This window comes from Rhinolophus hipposideros (assembly GCF_964194185.1).
Source record: "Rhinolophus hipposideros genome assembly, chromosome: 20".
Taxonomy (NCBI): domain Eukaryota; kingdom Metazoa; phylum Chordata; class Mammalia; order Chiroptera; family Rhinolophidae; genus Rhinolophus; species Rhinolophus hipposideros.
The window spans coordinates 2,488,676-2,515,213 of NC_138066.1; the positions used below are offsets into that span (position 1 = coordinate 2,488,676).

The window sequence follows — 26,538 nt, forward strand, 5'->3', positions numbered from 1 at the left end:
AGATGGATTGCTTCTGACGTGGTTTCCTCTGATTCAGGTGAGGCAAGTATCATCTTGATCCTTTTCCCAAAGAAAGTATTTTCATAGGGCTTTAACAAACAAGGAAGAGACTTGGTAGGCCCCAAGAGTTTCCATGGACGAAGATTCAGGATCCCAGAAGTAACCCATCTCAAGGCTGCGAGAGGAGGGCCCAGATGCTTTTAAGATATACCTATCAAAGGAGGATGACATCCAATTCTCTGAGCAGTGGCTAGTCTCTGTCGAAAGCACAATCTTGCTTTATTCCAGAAAGAATTGAACACTGCTTATAGAAACTACAAGTAGGAAGCATACATTTAAGTGGGAAGTCCTCCTCCAAGGCCAGTGCTCAAATCACTTCTATCACCTCAAGGATTTTTTAGATATCTGACTTAATGGTCTTATGTCCACTATGTCCAACTCAGCGTCCTCCTTATGACCCTGTGGGGCCTGAGACAACCAACCGTAACAATAAATTCCTCTCCACAACTCCAGCGAGAGGCAAAACACTTGCTCATCTAGTGACTCCCCTTGGCGGCGGGGAGAAGGGAGTATGTCTGTGACTATGGGAACCATCAGGTCTAGCACAGGGCACAGTTAAAGCAAATCCTTAAAGCAGGAACAGCCAATTAGCAAATTCACTGATTACTCTATTTATGTTTGTGTGGTAAATAACTTTCCAGGTTCATAGGTGTCAACCCATGAATGTATGGACCAGTCCCAGTCCATTTCTGTTTCATAAAATAGATGATATGAAATTAAAAAATACTCATGGAAACATAAAGCATGTGTTTATTATTGCTATGATCAAGGCAAAATCTCTTAAACAATTGGCCTTGATAATGGAAGTATAATCAGAACCATTATTCATGAATTTACAGTTTTTTATTCCTTGCTGTTCAGATTTCATAGTTTCACACACACCATCTACCACAAGACCTTCATTACACAAGAGGAAGAAGCAGCAACTTGAAATCACAAAGCATGGCTTAACTCTTTCCCTAGTTACCCGGCTTCAGACCAATCACTTACTTGCTGTGAACCTGTTTCATCCTGTTTCAAAAAAAAAACAAAAAAAATGGAGAGGGGAGAAGAGGCCAGAATGAACGGATCCCCTTGGAGATCAACTGAGTCAGCGTAGGTGATAACTGAGAGAATGTGAACGGAATTGCCCTATACACTTGAAAAAATTATACAAACTAGAGTAACCCCAAACACCAGTGCTTATAACCCCTGCAAAGATGGACAAGATTCCTCACTACACAGTCGGCACTCCTGGCAGCCCTCGTGATAGTCACTGAGAGTCTGAAATCCTGGGGCAGAGCAAAAAGTACAATGATCAAGCCTCCACAATCACTGCGGAAGAACCTGGCTTGACAAGCCACGGAATATGGACCCAGCTTTACCCTAGAAACACTTTATCAGTTTTATTTTACCTTAATATACATCTGTACAGGCAATAATAAAAAGACTATTGCACAACAATTCAGTGAGTTTTACCTAGTTTTAAGAATAATGCATGCAGTTACAAATGAGAGGTAGAAACACTGTATTAAAGACCTAAAAATACAAACATCATATAAATAAATGTTCAAATTAACTGCTGGAATTTCATACAGATAAATAAGATAAAAATTACATTACTTTGTCAAAGGAAAGGAAAACCATGTTTTTGTTTTTATCAGTATGCTAAAATTAGATTAATGCCAAAGAGCTTCTGTGCAACTTGTCAGAATTCAGATTTATTATCTAAAAGGATTAAAATAAAAGGATTAAAACTAGAGAATGGTTTATTCAAGTATTCAAGCAGGTAAATAAAAGAAACCTAATAATATCCAACATAGGAACCATTTCTGAAGGGATGTTAACTGCCCACTTCTCCATGACTAGCTATTTGGTGAACTGTCAGGATTAACACGAAAAACACATATTAGGCTGGAAAGAGCTACCCATTTTCCTAAGAGGAAACAAACCTCATTTTTTACTAACTTCATGTAGAAGCTCCGTATCGTTACAAGCTTTTAGGTCACCAACTTTGTTTTGGCCCTATTAAAATTCTTGAGAGTATCTCTTGATTGTTATTTTTTCTAATATTGCCCCAATAAACCTAGCCTTTAATAAACCTAGAGGTCACAGGCATCAATGCACATTCTGCATGCACAATAAAAATGCAACCAAAAGCAAACAATCAGCAACTCAAAAATAGCACTGAGAAAAATTTGTAGGTGTAGATGAATAGGTTAAAAAAATGCAAAGGTTCACATGAACACAAGATTTTATCATTTAAAAGTCCAGTAGAGATTACATGTGAAATCTGGAAAAGGTATGTGTATATAATCAAGTAAAATATTTTTTAAACAAGTCCATTGTGCCTCAGTTAGTTTTAAATTGCAAAATCCAATACAGAGTTGTTTTAATAAATTAGTGCAATATACGAAAGATTTTGGAAGGTTAACAAGTGTCCATATTAGATCAAATTCAAGATTTCACAATTTCTTCTAAGACCCATCTTTCGTGACTTTTTAAGCTATTTCTTCCTAAGCTGTTTCAGGACGCATGCTCAGATTATGACAAATTTACCCCAAGTATTAGACTGCATGGATGAGATATAGATTTTCTTTTTACTTTTATACCTCAGTAAACACATAGAATTTCACACATTGCTCTGACGAACCAAGTGAAGAACCACCCCCCTTTGTTTCATTCTTAATTATCCTTAAGAATAACTGTACTGATGTACTGATAATTCTACTTCTAAGGTACATTTATTTACCAAGTTCAAACTGAGAGCCAAGTGAAATACTGTTGCTTCTGCTTCTACAAAGAAAAAGGGAAGGGGTGACTTCTCCAATAAGGCAGATTTCCTACAAATATGTAGTTTTTGGATTGTTTTTCCTTTTTGAAATCACTGCTTGTTCTTTGGTAGTCACCAGGTCAGAATCTACAGTTTCCTGGAGATGGGGCCACAGAACCCACACTGTACTCCCAAATGTGTCGCCTCACATCCCACCACTGGTCCACGGGACAAACTGCTCACATGGCCGAGGTGCTATAGCAGAGTGCTGACAATCTTCTTTCAATACTAGATTTATCTAGGAATAAAATAAATTGAATTTATAATAAAAATCATTTATATTTTCAAAACCAAGGAAAGAAAAACTAATAAAAAAGAATCACTAATTCTCCACCCTGTCTTTTTTTATAAATCTCTTTAGATCTATCAAAATTACACTTTGACAAAATTATGTAATCTACCAAACTATATCAAATTTAAACATCATCCTCATCTCTGTTCTATTTTGCCCCCAAAGTTAACAGTTTTGTATACTTTTTCTTCTTTCTACCTGGTAATTGATTTGTAGTTTAGTACTACACATAGGTAAAATTTAGGTTAGCATGTCAAATAAAGAACATTTAGATTTTAACAGCTAGCTTGCTCCCAATTGCTATTAGGTTGGTGCAAAAGTAATTGCAGTTTAAAAGGTTAAAAATAATTGCAAAAACCTCAATTACTTTTGTACCAACCTAATAATAATTTTAGGATTGCCATCCCCATGTGACTGTTCTAAATGTGATTTGATCACATACACTCCAGCGGGTCCCACCACAAAACCCAGATCACTGTGCTTGTATTTGACAAGTGATAATTTCATCCTGGTATCCCATCAATCTCCATTCTGCTGTCTATACCAAACATGCAGTACATCGGGTCTTCACTGACTCTTCTTCAGTCACTAAGCCCATGAGGCTTAAAATAGTTGCATTTATTATTATTTAATAATAAAAATAAATGCTCTCTACATGCATGAACACACACCAACACAGTAATGCAGTGTAGAAATCTAAAGACTAATGATAAAAGCCATCAGTACTTTATAAGCATTATCTCTAATCCTCACAACAATTCTATAAGGCAGGCACTGTTCCCTCATCTTTTAGAAGAAGAAACCGAGACCACAGAAAGGGTAAGTGATTTGCCCAAGATCGGAAAACGAAGATTCAAATACAGGCAGTATGATTCCAAACTCTAAGTAGAATTGTACCTGTTGGAGACAACTAAATCGCAATCAATAAACACACTACTTTCTAGTCAACTTACATTTATGTACACTTTCAATATCTGCAGGGTCCTGGAGAATCTTAGTTAGGCCTTCCAAAAGAAGGGCTGCCTTATGATAGCGATAAACAATATCTTCAGTCTGCTGAAACATCTCATCCAGGGCTGCAGCTTGAACCTGGAGCCAGTCAATAAAAACAAGAATATTCTCAGCTTTTCCAAGAAAATACAAATCCATTTGGATAGCACAGCTTTTAAGTGGGAGCTATCTAAAATTACATTTTGACAAAATGATGTAATCTACCAAACTATATCAAATTTAAAGATCACCAGATGAGTGATATAGAGAAGGAGCCTCCTGACAAAAGAGTTATTCTGCATTCAAACATAACCGTCTTGTCCTCAGAGATTCATGATTCATAAAATTTATTTTTCTAAATTGGCGCTTCTATGATTTCAGTAAAAAGTTTATTTTAAACATATACTTTCAAGCTAGGGTAACCTGGCATTTCATTAAAGTAGATTTTGTTACAATAAAATAATTAAATGAAGTTAGAAGTCACTTATCAGCTTCTTCTTTTAGTTAAACAATTGTCTGGTTCATTTCATTCAGAGATAATTATCGAGCACTTACTGTCAGGCACTGAGCATACAAGGAAGGTGAGCTCACAGTCTGGGAGAGATAAGCCTGCAAAACATGCCATTCTAGTTCCAAGGGGTATGTGATATTATAGGAGGAAGCCCCAGATAGTACAGGATATATATAAAGTGCTTCTAACTATGGAAGTAAGAGAAGATTAGGGAAAGCCTCCAGGAGGCGACGTTTGGGCCAAGTCATAAAGAAGGAGTAGGGACAACCAAGATGGCGCAGTAGGTAAATGCTGTGTTTACCTTCTCTCACAACCACATCAAAATTACAACTAATCTACAAAACAACCATTATTGAGAATTGCCTAAAGTCAAGCTGAACTGAAGCCTTTCAACTAAGGACATGCAGAAGAAGCCACCTCCAGACTGATAGGAAGGTCAGAGACACAGAATAGACTGGTCCCACACCTGCATGTGACCATTAAAGATCGGGAGGGCTATTTTGGCTGTGGGGTCCCCCCATCCACTAAAGGATCGAGAGATCCCAGCCCCACCCCAGCCCAGGGTTCCAGTGCCAGGGAAAGAAGTCCCCATAATTTTTGGTTGTGAAAACCAGTGGAGATTGTGACTGGGTGAGACAGTGTGGCTGCACCTACAGGCGCGCCTCTTAAAGGGACCATGCATGGACTTAACCACCAACGGAATTACCCGCTCTGGGCTCAGGGACGTGTGGTGGGGAATTGAGTTGTCTGGCTTGGGAGGGTCTGGAGGGGCGGCTTTCTCCTGGACGGGGAGCTGGCAAAGGCCTTTGTTTCTTTGTTGAGCCCTTCCCCTTATCAATGTGCGAACACAGGTGGCCACCATTCCTGAGTCTCCACCGTTAGTTTGCCATGCCCTGGTGATTTGAGACCTGGCCCAGCCCAACTTTCCGGCAAATCCAGGCATCTTCCAGCAGCTTTTTAGTGCAGATTGCCTGACTTAGCTCAAGCTACAGACCTTCCTAGGGTCTGTCAAAAGTTCGCAGAACACAGACAAGCAGCATCTGGCTTGAGTGTGTCCTGTCCCTCGGGCTGAGCAGCTGTAAGCCAGCATTAGTGGCAGCCGGCCTTGGTTTACAGCTTGGCCTCTCAAGGCGCTTCCAAGCATAGCATGGGTGGCAGCCATTTGCAGATTTCTTTCTGGCTTCCGCTAGGTAGCCCCAGATGGGCACAGGCAGTGGCTGAAGTAGACCTACAGTGGATCCCCTCCAAGGTGGTCCTGGTGCTGGCACCTCCAGTGCCCAGCTTCAAATGAGCTGGAGCATCACCAGCCGCCTTCAAGTACAACACACCCAAGGGGTGGACTGCGCAGGCACCAGAGTCCTGCTGAGGCAGATCCTGCTCTGTAGGGTCCAGCCACTGCACAACTCTTCCACTGTAGTCACGGCCAGTTCTCACAACCATTGAGCCCCAGTGTGAGGGAGGTCAGTCCTTCACACTGATGTGCAATTATCAACCAAGGCTCAACCACAAGAGGAGGGCACACACAACCCACACAAGGGACGCACCTGGAGCACATGGCTCAGGTGACCAGAAAGACTGCGCCACTGAACCCCACGGCACACCTACTACATGAGGCCACTCTACTAAGACCGGAAGTCATAGCAGCCTTGCCTAATACATAGAAACAAACATAGGGAGGCAGCCAAAATGGGGAGACAAAGAAACACATCCCAAATGAAAGAACCAAACAAAGCTCCAGAAAAAGAACTAAGAGAAACTGAGATAGGCAATCTATCAGATGCAGTGGTTATAAGAATGCTCAGTGACCTCAGAGAGAACTTCAACAGAGAGACAGGAAGCATAAAAATGGAGATGGAAACCATAAAACAGAAGCAGTCAGAAATAAAGGATACAATTATGGAAACAAGAATCAACAGTAGATTAGAAGAAGCAGAGGATCCAACCAGTGATGTAGAAGATAAGGTAGCAGATAACACCCAACCAGAACAGCAAAAAGAAAAAGGAATCCAAAAATTGAGGAGAGCTTAAGGGGCCTCTGGGACAATATCAAGCATACCAACATTCGCATTATAGGGGTACCAGAAAGTGACAAGAGAGAGCAAGGAATTGAAAACCTATTTGAAAAAATAATGACAGAAAACTTCCCTACCCTGGTGAAGGAAATGAACATACAAGCCCAGGAAGCACAGACTCCCAAACAAGATAAATCCAAAGAGGCCGACACCAAGACACATCATAATTAAAATGCTAAAGGTTAAATACAAAGAGAATCATAAAAGTAGCAAGAGAAAAGCAGTTAGTTACCTACAAGGGAGCCCCCATAAGACTGTCAGCTGCTTTCTCAACAGAAACTTTGCAGGCAAGAAGGGAGTGGCAGGAAATATTCCAAGTGATGAAAAGCAACAACATAAAACCAAGATTGCTCTACCCAGCAAGGCTGTCCTTTAGAATTGAAGGACAGATAAGGAGCTTCCCAGACAAGAAAAAGGTAAAGGAGTTCATCACCACCAAACCAGTACTATAAGGAATCTTAGAGGGACTTCTTTAAGATGGGAGGGGGTTAAGGATGGGTGAAAGGGAAAAGGATTAAGAAGTACAAATTGGTTATACAGTAGTCACATGGATGTAGGGTACAGCACAAGGAATATAGTCAATAATATTGTAACAACCAGGTATGATGCCAGATAGGTACTAGATCTATCAGGGTGATAAGATGGGAATGGGGTTAGGGGCAGGGTGAAAAAGGTGAAGGCAGTAAGAAATACAAACTGATAGTTAATACAATATGGGGAATATAATCAACAATGTTGTAAAGATCATGTAAGGTGCCTGATGGGCACTGGACTCATCAGGGGGATCATGTCACAGACTGGGTAGATGCCTGACCAACGCACTATTCACCTGAAGAGCTGAAGTAGGATAATATTGAATGTCAACTGTAACTAAATATATAGGTATATATAGTCACGGGATGTGGAGTACAGCATAGGGAAGATAGTCGAAGGTATTGTAATGGTTATATAAGATATCAGAGGGGTAATACCTTGGGGATTGAATTATTACTTTATGAGGGGTTTAAATGTTTAACCATTACATTGCTTTGTATACCTGGAACAAAAAAATAAATAGAGGAAAAAAAACAGAAAAAAAAAAAAGGAGTAGGAATTAGTTAGGTGATAGAAAAGCTGGGTAGGGGATCTCCAGAAACAGGGGACAGTAGTATTATTCATAGGGTTATGAGCATTTGAGTTCTCTCAATGGCACTCTGATTTTCTCTTTAATCATTAAACGCCAGGGCTGTCAGTTCTCCAGTATTCTAACTTACTTGTCAATATGCTCTGTTTCCTTCAAAAAAAAAACTTAAAGCCACATACAATAAGATAAATAAAATGGATATAAAAATCAGAGCCTGAAAAAAGGAGAAATAATAAACAAGTAAACACAAGTGCTAATATCTCTAAGTTTGCTAAGCAGCCAGGGCAAAAGGAGGAAGTTACTGAAGTTACATGGCTCTTATTATCAGAAAAGAAAGAAGCACCATAATTCCTTAAGGGAGGACAATTTTCCGGGCACAAATTTCTAAAAAAAAACAAATTTATCATATGAAGTCTTAATTCGGTATAGAGTAATACAATGCATATTATTCATGTCAACAGCTTATATTCAAAAGTTATTTTCATATGACTTTTTATTATAATAATGGTTTTCAAAATAAGGCCAAGGGTGTAATAAAACAATACAATTCAAAGTAAACAAATTTGGGGGGAAGAAGGGAGGTCTATTATGTTAATGTGGTAAAATAAGATCAGTCAATAATTTAAAATTTCCCCAATTTAACCACTATTCTTTAACAGTTCCTAATTTCATCTCTACTTTAGAGTAATTTTTTCCCAATGAGACAGAAAATAAATTATTTCCAGTAGTAAAACCAGGGAATTGGAAAAGTAGATTTTACTTTGTCTATACTTAAGTAAGGTCAGTAAGGTTAGCACATGAATTTCTGTGGCTTAACAAAAGTATTTTTCTAATGTTTTATCAAACCACAACTTCTTAAATAGAAAATGGAACAGATCCGAGCTTTTAGATGCAAACTATAAAAAGATTACATCATGCGATGTTAGCAATTTTTAAGAGGCATAATAAAATTTACCGAATGTGATAACCAACGCTACTTAATGTGTTACTTAAATGTTAATTAAGTCCAATTACTCCTTTAGTAAGAGGTAATCACAAAACTTGGGACTTGGAAGTGATAGAGAATAAATTCTTTTTAAATTTTTATTATTTATTTATTTATTTATTTTAAACTTTTTAATTTAAGTGTTTTTTTCCAGGTCCCACCAGATCCAAGTCAAGTAGTTGTTTCAATCTAGTTGTGGAGGGTGCAACTCACAGTGGCCCATGTGGGGATCGAACTGGTAACCTTGTATGTAAAGGGCACTGCACTGCATTCTAACCAATTGAGCTTAGTGGCTACTCCTAAATTCTTTTTTCAAAGGGCTAGCTAGATAATGGCAAGTAGATACTCAATTCAAAAGATATTCTTCACGATAAGTAGTATTATACAATATTGAACCTTAAAAAGGATTACCATTTCTACAGCACAATTATAGATGAGTTTCTCTGCAGTTACGCTGTTGATTTCATCAATAAATCTCTGTTTGTCAGAGAAGAAGCGATTCAGCTTTTCTGTAAGTTTCTTGCACATGGTGATGCAGAATTTATATCGTTCATTCAGATTTTTGACAACTGAAAAAAAAGTTGAGATTTTAATTTTCCTCCAGAAATAAGGTCACAGTGACATGCACCTTTTCTACTGATTTAAAGAAAAGTAACACTAAATGATCACTGAAAAAAATGATTGGAAATCAGATTCTTTCATATGTTCTCTCTTTCAGTTAAGATTGAGGATAAAGCACTTTCTGACGACTCTCTGAATCAATTAAATGGCAAAAATTAAAAAGAACAGAAAAGCCAGCCTCTTTTCCCATTTAAGAATATTTAATAACAATGATTTCTCATCAAAAACTTGCTTTTTGAGTGTAGTGGGAAAAGGAGCAGCTCAAGTACCCGAGGAGTCCCGCATTGGTATATTCCACTCATACCTTGTTTCACTGCTGTGGACGGGCTCAGTTTCCCCGACTTGATCTGGGCTTTGGCAAGATGCAGAGATGCTGCCAGTAGCTGTGCCGCTTTCATGTACAGCACCAGCTGCTCCACCCGCCTGCACCCAGGAGACAGCAAGCAGAGTGTTATCTTGTGAACCAACATGCCAGGCTCGGCTCTTTACACCTCAGGTCATCATTACAATAGCCTTTCTAAGGGACTGTCACTCTCATTGATATTTTTAATGCACAAATAACTCCTGCAGGAGAAGGTACAGCATGGAAGAAGACGTGTGTACTTTGAATACAATGATACACTCAGATAAAAATCAATACAATTTCTTTATCATCAAATATCTTCAATAGTAAAATTTACAGGGAAAAGACAACAAACACTTAAGTTGCAGAATCTCCAAGTCTTGGCTCATGCAGTGAATCTAGAAAACAAAATAACTTAAGACTTTCCTGAAGCTTTTAAAAATGAGATGCAGTCTTCAGTGGCTGGCCTCATCCCAGCCATGAATTCACAGAAAGCATAAAGGGCCTGGAAATGGATGGCAAGCGGGCACCTACCCCCAGTCTTTGCTCAGCTGGCTGATCTGGTCCACAACCACACTCTCTTGGATCTGGTACAAGGAGACCGCAGAGGTGCAGAGCTCTGGGCTCGCCTCCCTCACGGCTGTCAGGTCCAGCACACACTCCGTGAACGTCAGCATCACATTCAGGTGGCGTAATGTATCTGTGTGTTCTCGCTGCAGCAAAGTCAACTTGTCTTAGAAACTTTGGGATTGAGAACACGTGCATACTCATTTTTGCATATGAACCATGGCCACTGGTAGTATTTTTTTATACTTATGAATATCAGAATGATCAAAGGAGACTGAAAATTTAAAATTCTAGGAAACGAGTGAGAAAATAAACAGAAATGAAACCCGTGTGGGTGTGCACATGTGTTTGTGTGTCTGTATGAGAGCACTCACAAAATTAAGCTTCCGAGGTATGAGGTCACCGTGCTTTTGTCAGAAAAAAATGAAATACTGAATCATATATAAATCAATATACAGGAGACAAAAACATGACAAAATAGATATAAAGATTATAAGGATATTCTACACACTAAACCATAGTTCTTGACAGTTCAGTGAATTCTACTGATTTATAATTTCAGTGATGCTTTAGTTTCTGGTGGTTTTTCAGTTAACAGTGATTCCTAAAATCAAAGCTCTAAATTTGTGTGATCTTTTCAGTTAGTTAGAGAGGGGAGTATAGATAACACAACAGCATGCATTAAAAATGGATATTCTAAAATTAATGTCTGTTTTTAGCTATAAAATGTATTTTTAAATCTCAAATAAGACTAAGTTGCTCACTCTCCTTTTACAGTTAAAAAAAAGATGAGAGTCATTTTCCTAGGAACAAGAGAATAAACCAATCAACTTTTTAAAGCCTCTCTGCTCTGTGACAGCGTACTGGACTATATGTTCCAATACACTGATGTCCATCAATGATGTTCCACACATATTAGAACATAACTTATGTCTAACTTGATGGAGATTGAAAAACCTCTGAAGATTGCTTTTCCAATCTTAGATTGCATTACACAGTTTCAAAATTACTACTCAATTTACTACAAAACCACCACTAAAATTTTGCATGCAGTATGTTACAACTTTTACGTGAAATATTTTTCATTCACACAAAATAGAAATGTCAGAGGTCCAGCCCAGGGAGAAAATTTATTCTTTAGTTGATCTAGAGAACTAATCATTTAAATTTGAAATGCAGGCTAAGTTAATATTGTATTCAGGGACCCAGAATACAATGCAGTCCACTGAAGACTGCCCTTGAGTTAAGACTGAGGAATTGAGCTGGTACCATCTTTAGAATCATAAAATTAACTTCTCCTGCTCTGGATTTGTGCTTAGCATGCTTCAGATTATGATGTGTTTTCCCTGTAGAATTGGGTCCATGGAGGTACTGGTCTACAAATGTGAGCATCCGGTCTGCTTGTCAGGTTTATTTCTCAGTGCTAGTGACTAATCTAGCATTATGGTTTATTATTTTTTTAAACCTGAGCTTAAATTGTATTTTTTTTAAATCTTATAAACAAAAACAAGCTTTGAGAATAAAAAGTTATGGTTTTAGGACAAAGATTATACTTCAAAAGTCCTGTAAGAAGTAAATAAACTTCAGATTAAAAAATTAACAACATAAAATCTATACATGTCACCTCCTATCAACCAAAGCTTGTGGATGTGTGTCATGGTCAACATTATTCTGAAAATATATTAGCAATGTTTTTCAAATAGAAAAGGTAAGTTAAAGAGAAGAAAAAAACTTCAGAACTTTCAATGGTATTTTGCTCTTTCCTTATCACTAGAACGTTCTCCTATAGTATCAACATTACAATGACATGTCACAACGGTCTCTTTACCTCCATCAGTGTCTCCTCTGGCAGTTCAGGGGCTTCAAAGGTGATGAGACCCTCTAGGCTGGGGGGTGAAGCACCATAAGGCACGTATCTCAGGCTAGGAGCTGCCTCTGCTCCTGGAGGAGAAGACCCCCAGCAGGGACCAGGCGGGGAGCCCACATACACGCGGCCACTCGTGGAGCACAGGGATCCTCCCGAGCTGCTGGAGCCCACTGCAAGGAAACAGGACATGTGGCGCAGAGCCTGGAGTGAGTGCACAGAGTTAGGGTCCTCCTTGCCCACTCCTACTATAAAAGGAACAAAGGAAACATCAAAAGAAAAGTCATTCGCCCCATATCTGAACATATGAATGGGTTTTATTTTTCCATGTTCACCTCCATTCCTTGTCTATTTGTATATTTTATAGACATCATCCTAGCTAGTTTTTAAATATTCTGTTTTAAACAAATTTATAGCATATACATTTATCCGTGTTTCTCCAAGTCTGCATAGTAGTTCACTAAATTTATATACATAATGCTAATCTGGAGGCATTTATACAATTTCTGATTTTTTTGTATCATAAATAACGCTAACAAAATCCAAATTTTTTCCTTCTTTTGAATGATTTATTTGTGATTAATACTCCAAGGTAGTATTATAAACAGGAATGGGACTACTAGAGAGCAAATATCATGAACATTTTTAACAGCTTTTTCTAAGAATTGCCACTACTTTCTAAAGCAGCCAAGAGTAAGCACACAGATCCCACTAACCCTCAACAATACTGGTCATTACATCGTTTTAACATTGGCTCAGTTAATAGGTATTTTACTTTCTTAAAATGATATTTTCTTATTATCTAATACTTTCAATAATTTTAAAAACAAGATTAGCTCTACTTTCTCTCGTTATCTTTTTATATCTTTTGCTTATTAATCCACTGAATCTTGATTAGTAACCTATTCAGCATAAGAGAACTTAAAGGACACAGGTACAATATATAAAATAATGTCAAATGATAACTCATTTCAAGTCCGATCTAAATACTTTAAGTTTGGGTATTGATAACCTATTTATAAAGTATGAATGATAAAACCAATCTATTCGCTTGTCTAACGTATATAACATTAAGTGGAAAGATTGGGACCCAAAGTAAAAAAAAAAAAGTAAAACTTAGGTTTCTAAGAAAACAACAAAGATAAAATACAACCCATCATTTTCAAAAAATTTACTGGATGTACAAAAATAAGTCTTAAGTGTAAGCTAGGAAGCACTATATAAGCATAGCTGCTTCATCATCAAAGTCGCATTTATGTTATAATGCTATAATATTATATATTATAAATGTATAACATAGTACTTTTATTTCATAAAGTTTTGTTTACAAATATTGCCTCATTTACTCCTTATAACCCTTTAATGCAAAGAAACGAGTTATCCCCATATCACTAAAAAAAGAAACTGAAATCCAGAGAGGTTAAGAGACTTGTCTAAGTTACACCATTAAGTCATTATCAGAATACTACCCTCCAAACACTGGCCAAAGATTGTAACAAGACAATTCACCTGAGGTTGTTCTTGTTCGAAGGACCATATGAGTACAGGTGGGGGCCGCAGCGCTATGTGGAGGAGATCCTACAGTGAATAGGACAGCCCTGGAACTCGCTGTTGCTCCCATAGGGGGTGCCAGCACAACACCACAGGCTCCTACAGGGGCTACAACAAAAAGTTTACCAAAAGTTACATGACTTTGACAGTGTTTATATTTTGGGGGTGGGATTACAGAGAGACCTTCACTTTTATAGTAGGGTTCTTTTTCTTTCTTTCTTCTTTTTTTTACAGTAAGCATTTAGTACAGATACCGATTAAAACATTTTATAGTAACCTATTCATGGCTGTGAATCTTCTTTACCCCAAAGCCTAGTATTCAGAGTTACTTCTGTATACTTCTAAAATACATGTACTGCAGTCATACCTACTGAGGATAATTTGAAAAAGTGGAAACCAAGAACAGAGAATAAAAATGTGAGGTAAAGCGGACGGAGATCAGGAGTCTCCATAGCAATACAGCTGTAGAAAGATACAGAAACTTGAGTCAAAGTACTCCTATGTCTTAGACTCTCACCCTTACATCTGTCAGGAAGAAAGGGAGGTGAGATGGGACAGCTGTTAAAGCGGGCCTGATGGGCTAAGCTTGGGCTAAATGAAGAGAAGGTGAAAAATCTCCCATCCACCAAACAGCAGAATCAATAAAAGTTGTCCAAAGCATTTTCACACTCAAGCATCTGAAAAACATTACATTTCTGAGACCACAGAATGGAGGCAGGAGTTAATACAAATCATAAGCTTAAAGGAGAGACACTGAAGCAGATAGAGAAACAAAATTGCCTCTCAGTGTCTTATTTGCAATGGAGCATAACTTAAAGCATTTCATTAACAGCAGAAGAGAGGGATCATAAAAATCTCCTAGGGAGCAAGGGAACAGTAAGTGGAAATTAATTAACTAGTATCTATTACAAAAGATATACAAAATGACATAGATATTCTCTTTACTTAATGTAATATCTCCATGATTTTTAGTAGGTATAAAAGTATATGGTCATGGGTATATATTAAGTGCCAGTGACCCTGTTTTGCCCCTAAGATCTTAAATTTTTCCACTATCAACAGCTTTTATTTTCAGAAACTGAAACTTTATAATTAGAAAAAGAAATCTGTAATTTCAAATGATTATAGTAAAATTTATGTGGATGAGAGAAAGGAAAAAGGATAAAAATTGTCAAATACATATTTTATGCCTAAATATTAGGAAAAATACCTGATTTCAAATCCATAAACTTGGACTTAAATTATTACACATATTCATGTAGAACTTATAAAATCTATGAAATTTAATTTATTTTTAAGAAGAATGAGACATAGTATGGTCACTCAGGAAAGCTGTTTTCAAAATCTGTCCCACTTCTAGTGACTCAGTGACTTTTGGTTAACAGCACATAAAAGAAATGACTTCCGGAAAAGCAGTGTGAAGAACTGCTCCCCAGTGAAACGAGAATAACTGGTGAAAATTATTTTTAAAAAAACAACCATTTAAAGTCTCTGGATATTGTCCTAGGGCATACAGGAAATGACACATTTATTCAAAAATATCTACTACATCTCAGTAAGAACTGTCTCCCTACCCAGCCCCTTCTCATGAGGTGGAAGTTCTAACCTAGGCTGGTAGATCAAATATTAGGGCCCTTACTTCCCTCAGCCCAGTTCACCTGTCACTAAGGGCAGAGGTTCCATGCTAGTAGAGACAAGCCAAGAAGGGCTTCCACCCCTACCAGCACCTAGCTCACAAAGCAGGGGTGTCACTCTAAGAGAAATGGGCCACTGCCATCATGCCCAGCTCTAGAGTAATGGTGCACAGGATTTCCCGGAGGCTGGTGGAGGCAAGAGAACAGAGAATTCTGAAAATCTCCCCAAGGACACTGACTTTACTTGAAAGAGATCATGGGGACATTACACTTAAAGGCACCGTCAGAAACAATGAAGACTATGATGGTAAGAAATAAGGAGCAGCTGGTAGCTCTATGAGAGGAACAAGCTAACAAACAAAGACAGTGTAGAAGTTTAACAGAGAGAGCCAGGGAAAGAACCATACACATACTACTGACCTTCTTTTTCGTGGAGAAGGGGGAGCCAAAAAGGCTGAGAGAAAAATAAAGATATAGTACAGAGGCTCTGGCATCTTAAAGGAGATGCTGTTACCAGAGGCCCGGACCCTGCCCCCACGCCCCACCTCAGCACCCCCCAAAGGGGCTCACCAGGGAAAGGCCCCTCTCAGCTTTCCCACAAGACCTTCTCACCTTCTCCCACCAGCCTTCATACCATATCCCTCAGCCCATTTTTATCACCATTAATTGCTGCACCCACCTCTTCCGGCATCACTCTCCTCCACACCTGACAAGCTGCACCCACTTCATAGATCCATCCTTTTGTTCCATTCTGTGCAAACCCCCCGCCCCACATATGAGACTCTAAAAATGACAAGAGAGAAGTAATGGGACCTGGTGCCCCCTTCTCAAACAAGGACATTTTAGTCTGAGACCCAGCAAATACAGACAGACACACCATGGAGTAAACAGATGAGTTCGCCCAAAAGAAAAAGACTAAACATTTTAAAACAGAAAAAGAAAGAAGGGAAGGGAAGGGAGGCGAATGGAGAGGAGGAGAGGGGAGGGAAGGGGAGGGGAGGGGGGAGGGGAGGGGAAGGGAGGGGAGGGAGGGAAGGACTAAGAAGAGCCCTCCTATGGTCAGAACAAGGCTCAAAGAAGACGGGCTTTAGAGACAACTTCTGCAAAAGGGCCAGAATTTAATTAAATAAGACCATGGAACAATTTATGCCCCAACAAATTACTGTCAAAAATAATACAGCAATCAGTTGGCAATCAGTGGAGGCTATTAGCTTGGTGTGACACCAACAGAGGTAGATAGTTTGAGAGATCAGAGAAATATTCAGTCCTGCTAAGACCATTGTCACCCCAGGGTAACTGTACAAATGCCTAAGGCTGTGCCTTCTGAGGAATAACATCAGAGGCTTTATACTATAGGGTAAACAGACTTCACTGAAATAGTCCAGCCAAGACTAAACAAATAAACAAGCTAAAAACAACAAGCCGAAGGGTGGGGAACTAGAGGATCAGCATCCAGAATTACTACCAAAATAGAAAATATCCAGTTACCATCTAAAAAATCATGATATAAGCAAATAAACAATAAAGAGTTACCATACACAGAAAGTTAAGCAAGCAACAGAAACTGCCCTTGAGAAGGCTCAAATGTCAAAATTAGCAAAGACTTCATTTTAAAGCAGCTATTTTAAACATGTTCAAGTAACTAAAGGAAAACATGATGACAATATCTCATCAAATGGAGAATATCAACGAAAAGAGAAACTATGAAAAAAAGAACCAAATGGGAATTCTGGAGTTAAAAAGAATAACTGAAATGAAAACTCACTACAGAGGCTCAACAGCAGATTTGAACTGGCAGGAAAAAAAAAAGTCCATAAACTTGAAGATCAATCAATAGAGATTATACAATCTGAAGAATAGAAAGAAAAGAGAATGAACTGAAATGAACGAAGTCTTAGGGAAATATAAGACACCATTAACTGTACCTATATATGGATAATGAAAAGTACCAGGAGAGGAGAGACAGAAAGCAGCAGAAAATATATCCAAATAAATAATGCCTGAAAACTTCTAGTTTGATGAAAAACATTAATCTATATACCAAAAAAGCTCAACAAACTCAAAGATAAACTAAGAGATCCGTACCCCGAAACACCACAGTAAAACAGTAAAAGCCAAAGACTAAGAGAAAATCTTGAGAATTCTCACACACAAAGGAACCCAGTAAGATTAACAGCTAACTTATGATCAGAAGGAAGCCAGTGGGTAGCGAAATGTCAGATTTAAAATGCTGTGAGAAAAACTGTCAATCAATCAAGCAAAACCCTTTAATAGATGAAGGCAAAATAAAGACATTCCAAAACAACCAAAAGCTGGGAGAATTTGTTAGCACACCTGCCTTTTAAGAAATACCAAGAGGAGTCCAACAACTCGAAAGCAACTCAGCCCAGACAGGAATTCCAATCTACATGGGAGAAGAACAGAGTTCTGACAAAAGTAATTATGTATTAATAATTACAAAACACAGTATAATTGCATATTCCTTCACCTTTCTTTTCTTAACTGACTTAAAAAGCAATTGTATAAAACAATATGTTTATAATTGTATCGTAGGGTCTGTAAGACATAGGAATGTAATATATTTGATAATGAGAGCACAAAGGAGGCAAGAGCAAAGCTGTATTGGAATAATGTAGTGATACCAGAGGGCAACTTGAATACACACACACACACACACACACACACACACACACACACACACACACACGCAAATAAAGAAAAACAGAAGTGGTAAATAAGAAGGTTAATGTAACAAACTATAAATATATACCTCATCTTCTTTCTTAGTTTCTTTATAAGATAAAATTATAAAATTAATAACTACAATAATGTATCATTGGATATAGAATATGTATAACAATATTAGCACTAAAAAGGGGAAGGAACAGAGCTACATAGGAGTAATGCATCTGTATTTCACTGGAAGTTAGTGTAAATCTAAAGTAGAATCTAATAACATGAATATTGTAAACAGACTACTGTGCTTCCCCGAAAATAAGACTGGATCTTATATTAATTTTTGCTCCAAAAGATGCATTAGGGCTTATGTTCAGGGGATGTCATCCTGAAAAATCATGCAAGGGCTTATTTTCCAGTTAGGTCTTATTTTGGGGGAAACACGGTAAGAAAATAACTTTAAAAAGTGAAAAACATCATTAAAGGAAACAAATTGTTACACTGGAAAATATTCACTTAATGCAAAAGAAAGCAGTAAAAGAAGAACATAGGAAAAGACATGACGTGTATAGAAAACAACAAATAAAATGCATATATAAATCTAACTATCATGTTCCCCGAAAATAAGACCTAGCCCGACCATCAGCTCTAATGTGTCTTTTGGAGAAAAAATTAATATGAGACCTGGTATTACATTATATTATAATCACATTATGATTATATTATATTATTATATTATATCCAGTCTTATATTAAAATAAGACGGGGTCTTATATAATTTTTGCTCCAAAAGATGCATTAGAGCTGATGGTCTGGCTAGGTCTTATTTTCAGGGAAACCCGGTATATCAATAATAATAGTAAATGTGAATGGATTAAATAATCTAATCAAAGAGGTAGAGATTGTCAGACTAGATTAAATAAACAAGACTCAAGTACATGTTGTATAGAAGACAAGTTTTGAGATTCAAAGATACAAACAGATGGAAAGTAAAAGGATGGGAAATGATATAGGGTTTGATAAAAAAAATATAGTGAATGTTTAAATTTAAAAAAAAATTTATTACAGTAAAATGACACATTGCCATTAATCCTCAAAATACTCCCCCTAACTTCAAACACACTTAACCTTATCCTATTGCTCTTGCCATTTTCTGAAATCAGTTCTGAAAGTCCTCTTTTGTAAGTGTCTTAGTTGCACTGTCGTGGCTGCCTCAATGCCCTCAATCTACTCAATACGTTAACCTTTCATGGTCATTTTGACTTTGGGGAAGAGCCAGAAGTCGCACGATGCCAGAGCTGGTAAATAAGGTGAGTGAGAACACACCGTAATGTTTTTATTTGACAGAAAACGCCATTCCAGAAGTGATGTGTGATACGGAGAGTTGTCATGACGGAGGATGAAACCGTTGCCCATTTCTCAGGCCATTGTCTATGTACATCATTTCTTTTTTTTTTATTATTTATTAGTTTCAGGTGTACAACACAAGGTAATACTTAGACGTTCATCATTTATATCCCTCACACTGTGAACCCCCCTCCCCCCATCCACTATCCCTCCGACCTCACACTGAGCCATCACATTATATATATAAAATTATAGTTGGCATTCATTAATGTTTAGCTTCTGGTGTACAATGCCATGATCAGGCATCCACAGTATCCCTGAGGTGGTCTCCCAAATAGGACGCATGTCCATCGGATACCCAACAAAACCTTTACAACATTATTGAATACGTTCCCCAAATTAATTTTCAAAAAACCCTGAGGCCATCTTGTGGTTACCAGCTGCTTCCTAATCCCTTCACCTTTCCCCTTATCCCCAACCCCCCCCCCCCGCCCATCTAACAACTCTCGGTTTTTTCTTTGTGTCCCCAAAACTGTTTCTGATTAGTTCATTCACATATTCTTTTCTTTAGATTCCACATATAAGTGAGATCATATGGTACTTGTCTTTCTCTTTCTGACTTATTTCACTTAACATAATGTTCTCTAGATCCATCCATGTTGTTGCAAATTATAAGATTTCTTTCTTCTTTATGGCTGCGTAATACTCCATTGTATAAATGTACCACAGCTTCTTAATCCAGTCATCTACCGATGGGCATTTCGGTTGTTTCCATATCTTGGCTATTGTGTAAAGTGCTGCAATAAACATAGGAGTGCATACTGATTTTTAAATTGGAGTTTTGGATTTCTCCGGGTAGATGCCTAGGAGTGGAATTACTGGATCATAGGGTAGTTCCATTTTCAGATTCCTGAGATACCTCCATACTGTTTTCCATAGTGGCTGCACTAATCTGCAATCCCTCCAACAGTGCACTAGCGTTCCCTTTTCTCCACATCCGCGCCAGCATTTGTTGTTTGTTGATTTATTGATGATAGCCATTTTGACTGGATTGAGGTAGTATCTCATTGTGGTTTTTATTTGCATTTCTCTGTGTACATCATTTCTTAAATGCTCTAATAAGCCCTTTAACATTCAGAGTTCACCATAGTGTTCCTGGGTACAAACGCAGCTCACACAATTCCATCAAGGTCAAAAAACACAATTAACATCACCTTGATGTTAATCGTACTCATAGAAAATGGTCTGAGAAATGGGCAGTTTCATCCTATTTTTTCTTCCCCCCACCCATCCTTCCACCTTCCCCCCTTCCCTGTTTCAAGCCGTTGTTTCTCAGTCTAGTTGTGTAGGACACAGCTCCCTGGCCCCTGCTGGTGTTATGAGACTTGCGCTCCCCCCCTGGCTGAGGCAGTTGATCGCCAGTTGTCCGTCGGGTGCTCACAGCAGCCCATGGCAGCTCACGCCAACTTCCTGCTGCTCACGGCAGCCCAGGTCAGGGAGAACTGTTGTTCACAATCTTAGCTGTAGAGAGCACAGCTCATTGGCCCATGTCGGTATTGAACTGGAGACCTCAGCGTTAGGAGCTGGGCGCTCGAACCACCTGAGCCACCAGGCTGGCCCTCATCCTCTATCTTGACAAGTTCCTGTCACACATTGCTTCTGATATGGCAATTTCTGTCAAATAGGCTGCCATGACAGTGCAACTAAAGACACTCACAAAAGAGAACTTCCAGAACTGCTTCAGAAAGTGGCAAGAATGATGGGATAAGTGTATTCAAAGCAAGGGGGAGTACTTTGAGGGGGATTAATGGCAATGTGTCTTTTATTGTAATATATATTTTTTAATTTAAACATTCACTGTATTTTTTTATCACACCTCGTAGATCATGCAAAGAACCACCATAGGAAAGCTATACGGGTTAAAGATATAACAATTTTAAATATATATGCACCTAAAGATAAAACCCCAAAATACATGAAGCAAAATGACAGACTGAAGAAAGTAACAGACAATTCAACAATAGCTGGATAATTCAATTCCTTACTTTCAATAATAGATAGAACAAGTAAGCAGAATATTATCGAGGAAATATATATCAACTGGACCTAACAGACACCTATAGAACACTATATCCAACAGTCCCAGAATACACATTCTTCTCAAGTACACATGGAATATTTTCTGAGATAAGACCATATTTAGGCCATAAAACAATCCTTAATACCTTTTAAATGATTGAAATTCAGCAAAGTAGTTCTTCAACCAAAACAGAATAAAATTAAAATCAATAACACAAGGAAATTTAGTGGACTCACAAATATGCAGGAATTGAACAAGTCTCAAACAACCAATGGTCAAAGACAAAAACCACAAGAACTATTAGAAAATACTTAATATAAATGAAAATAAACACACAACATACCAAAAGTTATGGGATGTAGCTAAAGAAGTGCTTAGAGGGGAATTTATAGCTATAAATGGGTAACATAAGCAGAGAGTGGAAACTCTAAGAAAGAACCAAAAGGAAACTATAAATCAAAATTATTGTAACATAAATGAATAATAAATGCATTTGATGAGCTCATCAGAAGACTGTACATGGCTGAGGAGAAAAATCAGTTAGCTGGAAGACAGGTCAATTAGAACTTCAAAAATTGAAAAGCAAAAAAATGAAGAAAAACCAAACCACAGAATATCCAAGAACTGTGAGACAACTACAAAAGAGTAACATGTGCATAATGGGAATATCAGAAGGAGAGGAAAGAGAAAAAGGAGTAGTAGAAATGGTTAAAGTAGTAATGGCCAACAATTTTCCAAAATTAGTGACAGAACCAAACCACAGATCCAGGAAGCTCAGAATACCAAAGGAGAATACCAAAAGTCTACACCTACGCATATCATATTCAAACTTCAGAAAATCAAAGGCAAAGAAAACTCTTGGAATAAGCCAAAGAAAAAAACAATACCTTACCTATAGAGGAACAAGGGTAAGAATTATACCGGACTTCTCTTCAAAAACTATGCAAGCAAGAAGAGAGTGGAGTGAAATAAAGTTCTACAATATTTCACTTGGATTAGAAATCATGTTTAATCAGGTATTTGCTGGGCCAGATATCTCCTCCTTTAGATGCTCACAGGAGAGTCAATATAAAAATTACAGAGAAAATAAGAATAAAGAGGTTACAATAGTGATTCCCAAATTTAAGTGTACATAACAATCATGTGGGAAGCTTATTATAAGACACAGATTCCTAGAATCCATTCCCAGAAATTTTGATTAAACAAGTCAGGATTATGGTCTGGAATCTGCCCTTTTTTTGACAAGTACTCCAAGTAATCTAGATGTGTGTCTATAGACATTAACAGTCCCTGGAACAACTGTGAAAGGGCCAAGGATCTCTGCGACCTATGGTTCCTTATAGGATCTACTTGCTGTGTAAGAAATACTTAAGAGTATATGTGTGTTTAAGCTAATTTTAGCCACTTTAGCCAGTATTATCCTACTGATAAAAAACAATCTTAGTCAAAATTTCTTATAACTCATAGGTTGTTGATCATCAAGATACAGAACAAGCCCCTGTCATGATGGGCTACTGTGAAAGATGAATGACAGAGATGAAGTGAAGAAATCTGGGTCATTTAGTTCATGAACAGTCAATAGAAGTAGATTAAGTAGAATAACAACTTCCCACCCCAGCCAAAGATGTCCATGTCCTAAACCCTGGGACCTTTAAATAGGCTATGTTACATGGCAAAAGGAAATTAAAGTTACAGATGGAACCATAATTGCTAATCAGTTGACCATAAAATAAAGAGATAATCCTGGATTATCCAGTGGGTCCTTTAAATGTAGAATAGGGAGGCAAGTCAGAGTCTACAGAATGGCCATTGCTGGCTTTCAAGATGGCAGGGGACCATGAGCAAAGGAATGAGGGCAGTCTCTAGAAACTGGAAGAGAAAAGGAACACATTCTCTCCTACAGCCTCCAGAAAGAACCAGCCCCATCAACCCCTTGATTTTAGCCCAGTGAGCTCCATTTGAGACTTCTGACCTCCAAAACCATGAGATAATGCATTTGTGTTGCTTTAAACCACTAAGTTTGTGGTACTTTGTTACAGCAGCAATAGGAAGTTAATGCATATGCTAATAAATTACATGCCTTAAAAAAAACAGATTTTACTTACCTATATCCATCGGTCGTTCTGTATTTAAACTATCTGTGCTGCCCTGATGTCCACCTAAAGGTGTCTTTACTTGTTGATCTGATAATTTCCCAGTACTGACAGATCTAAAAAGAAGAGTAATGTTAATAATGGAAAAAGTATTTTTAAAATCCAGACATTTAAATAATAAGGGTGATTTAAGCTAAGCCATAAAAAGGTTATTGGGAAGTCAGAGAACAAGGAGACAAAAAATAGATACCAAACAATTCAAGGTAGAGATAAACTTCCATAACCAAAATAAACAAAAGGCAGAAATAGAATATTCAGGAAATTCAGGAAGAGCTCTTTATTTAGTTACAGGAAGCATCTATGGTTTTCAGAGATTCCAAATGTACACAGTTCATATCCCTACCCATGTGGCATAAACCAGCTACTAAAGGAATTTGGTCTTGTTTTTATAATAGAAATAGAAATGGTCTTGTTTAAGGCTTGAAGGAAGCAGCGTCTTTTACCTGCCAAACACTGCCTTGTTCTGCTGCTCAGACTTCTGCCTCTCACATCCTTGTACGAGGAGACAATGAGAGCATTCACGTGGGTCATTCCCATCTTTAGACTGCCCTTCAGAAGGCCCATGACGAGGAACCAAGGCTAGCAGGTTGGAAGACGCTTGTGTTTTAGGGATTTTGAAAGGAGCTGTGGTCTAAAGAAACAAATGTCAGCTAGTTATTACGATGTATAAAGCGTTCAGAATTGTCAGGCTACATGGTACAGCAGTCAGGAGCATGGACTCCGGAGTTCATTAGACCAGATTCAAATACTGGCTCTTCTGCTTACAGCCTCTGTAACCTTGGACAGTTCATTGGGATAATGTATACAACGCAGTCAGCAAGTAAAGGACTTCACTGTGCCTGGCACATAGCAAGTGCTCATTAAGCTGTAGCTAGTCTCACCATGAATCCTTCCCATAAAGTACTTACTAGTCCATGACCTACTGCAGAGAGTTCAGCTCAGCTGCTCCATGGTATTGCTGCTTCTGCACCTAATTTGTTTGGCCAAGTGGCCTGCAGGGACCTTAAACTGATACTAGCCCCTCTTGCAAGAGCATGCCTTAGATAGCAGCCCAGAGTCACAAGCAAATATAAGCTCCCCCAAAAGTCATTGCCATCAACAGTCTCCCCCACCTCCCACTGTATGCCCCTTAGATAAGACCCCCGTGGAACTTACCAGAACCCTGGCCAATCTGGCCTTAGCCAGGAACCCCAAAGCACTCCACCCACAAACCCTAATAAGGGCATGTGCCCAGGTCCTGTCTCTCTCTGTATGCACCCTACCTTGACATCCCTGTATGGCTCCCCGAGGTATGCTGGGCATTTCTTTCAAAATGCCCGTGAACAATTCAAGAAGCCTATGAGTAACAGGCTTCTCTGTTTAAATTTCTCTTGTAATCTGTTATTGAACCTTGGCTCTCCATCCAGCACCCTGTGCTCCACTTCACAAATGTTAATTTAACAAAATTATAACACCTACAAAGGGTTTAATAAACACACCTTAGTAGGAGAGCCAATGATTGTTGGCAAAGGGGTTTTAAAGAACCAGTCAGAACTCCGTGGAGAGGACCCCATGTGCTTGGTGGGAGAGGTCCCTAGGCTGCCAGGCCGATTGGGCTGAGGAGAGTAGCTGTACCCAGCCCCGGCATGGGATGGGCACACGGGGTCAGAGTGCTGCTTTCTGAGCTTCTGCTTGTTCTGGTAGATGTCAGTGAGGGTGGGGGTGCTCTGCAGTCTAGCACCCAATAAGAAAGACTGTGGTGACTGAGCCTGCGGCACTGGAGAACCTACCAAGAAAATGGGTGCAACATTAACTCAAAGTGAAGAAGTACATGGCAAAAATTCAAGAAGAAATTCTTAAAGTGAGAATTTCAGTGACTGTCTTGTTTTTCATGAGATATTCTAAAAGTGTTTACTTGGCAAGAGACTTATTTTTGGGTATCCTTGACAAAACAGTGACAAGCACACTGTCATTGGTAGTCTCAGGATATAAAAGTTGATGGTGGGCATATTCGCTGTTTTTATCAGCAGCTAGCAACTAACTCAGATTAATGCATGGTCTAGTCAGGACCAAAGAGAAATATATAGTAAATGCTTAATGTTAATGAAAACAACAAGAACCTGCATTGACCAAGATGATTTCTACCCTTTATATGAATACATACTTGGGTATATCAATGCAATTATTCTCTTTTCTCACATAGCAACTGAAGTAAACTTTTCAAACTAACCCAAAATAACCCCTTATTTAAAATATATATATATATATATTTATATTTATATATATATTTATATAATGTGGGAAAGAAAGAATATATATATTTATATAATGTGGGAAAGAAAACCAGAAAGACAATACACCTTTCCTGGATTTTATTTGTTTAAAAAAATAAACATATGGATAATTTATTTATATTTGTCAGTTTCATTAATGATATTCATTTAAAACCTAAAAGTATCCATATTCTCTACAAAGAAAACACTTGTCCACAGATAGTCTTGCCTGTTAAGGGGACACTACATCAAGAGCCTGGGAGATAAGAGTCTTGATATGGTGAACAGTTGGCAACAACAAGGGAATTCCCCACACACAAATCTTGTTGCCAACTGAAGTTCCATTAAGCCTTGACCTCCAGTTACAAGTTCTATGGTGCTTCTTGCAAACCAAACTCCACCAGTAACATTAAGGACACACAAACCTTCTTCGTGATTTATAATCATCACCATCTTTCCAAAAACAGACATCAATAGGATCTTTTGCTACTGACCACTCTGGCTTAATCTCATCCTAAATTTGATATTTAATCTTTTAGATACACACAGATACATGTGTATATATATACACACACACACAAATAAAATTAATGGCAAAATGTTAT

The 26,538-nt window shown here is 38.2% G+C and overlaps 1 protein-coding gene across 1 annotated transcript in view; it reads right to left on the reverse strand.

The window, feature by feature from the left end:
• Positions 1 to 790: 790 nt before the first annotated feature.
• ULK2 (unc-51 like autophagy activating kinase 2) overlaps positions 791 to 26,538 on the reverse strand; it is a 94,829-nt gene continuing 69,081 nt past the window's right edge. The window contains exons 18-27 of the mRNA XM_081029949.1: positions 25,160 to 25,446; positions 24,125 to 24,312; positions 23,634 to 23,737; positions 13,750 to 13,899; positions 12,205 to 12,413; positions 10,344 to 10,522; positions 9,771 to 9,889; positions 9,257 to 9,414; positions 4,118 to 4,253; positions 791 to 3,110 (exon numbers count right to left, since the gene is read on the reverse strand). Coding sequence (XP_080886075.1) covers positions 3,052 to 3,110; positions 4,118 to 4,253; positions 9,257 to 9,414; positions 9,771 to 9,889; positions 10,344 to 10,522; positions 12,205 to 12,413; positions 13,750 to 13,899; positions 23,634 to 23,737; positions 24,125 to 24,312; positions 25,160 to 25,446 — 1,589 coding nt within the window. The 3' untranslated portion in view covers positions 791 to 3,051. The remainder of the gene's footprint in view (positions 3,111 to 4,117; positions 4,254 to 9,256; positions 9,415 to 9,770; positions 9,890 to 10,343; positions 10,523 to 12,204; positions 12,414 to 13,749; positions 13,900 to 23,633; positions 23,738 to 24,124; positions 24,313 to 25,159; positions 25,447 to 26,538) is intronic.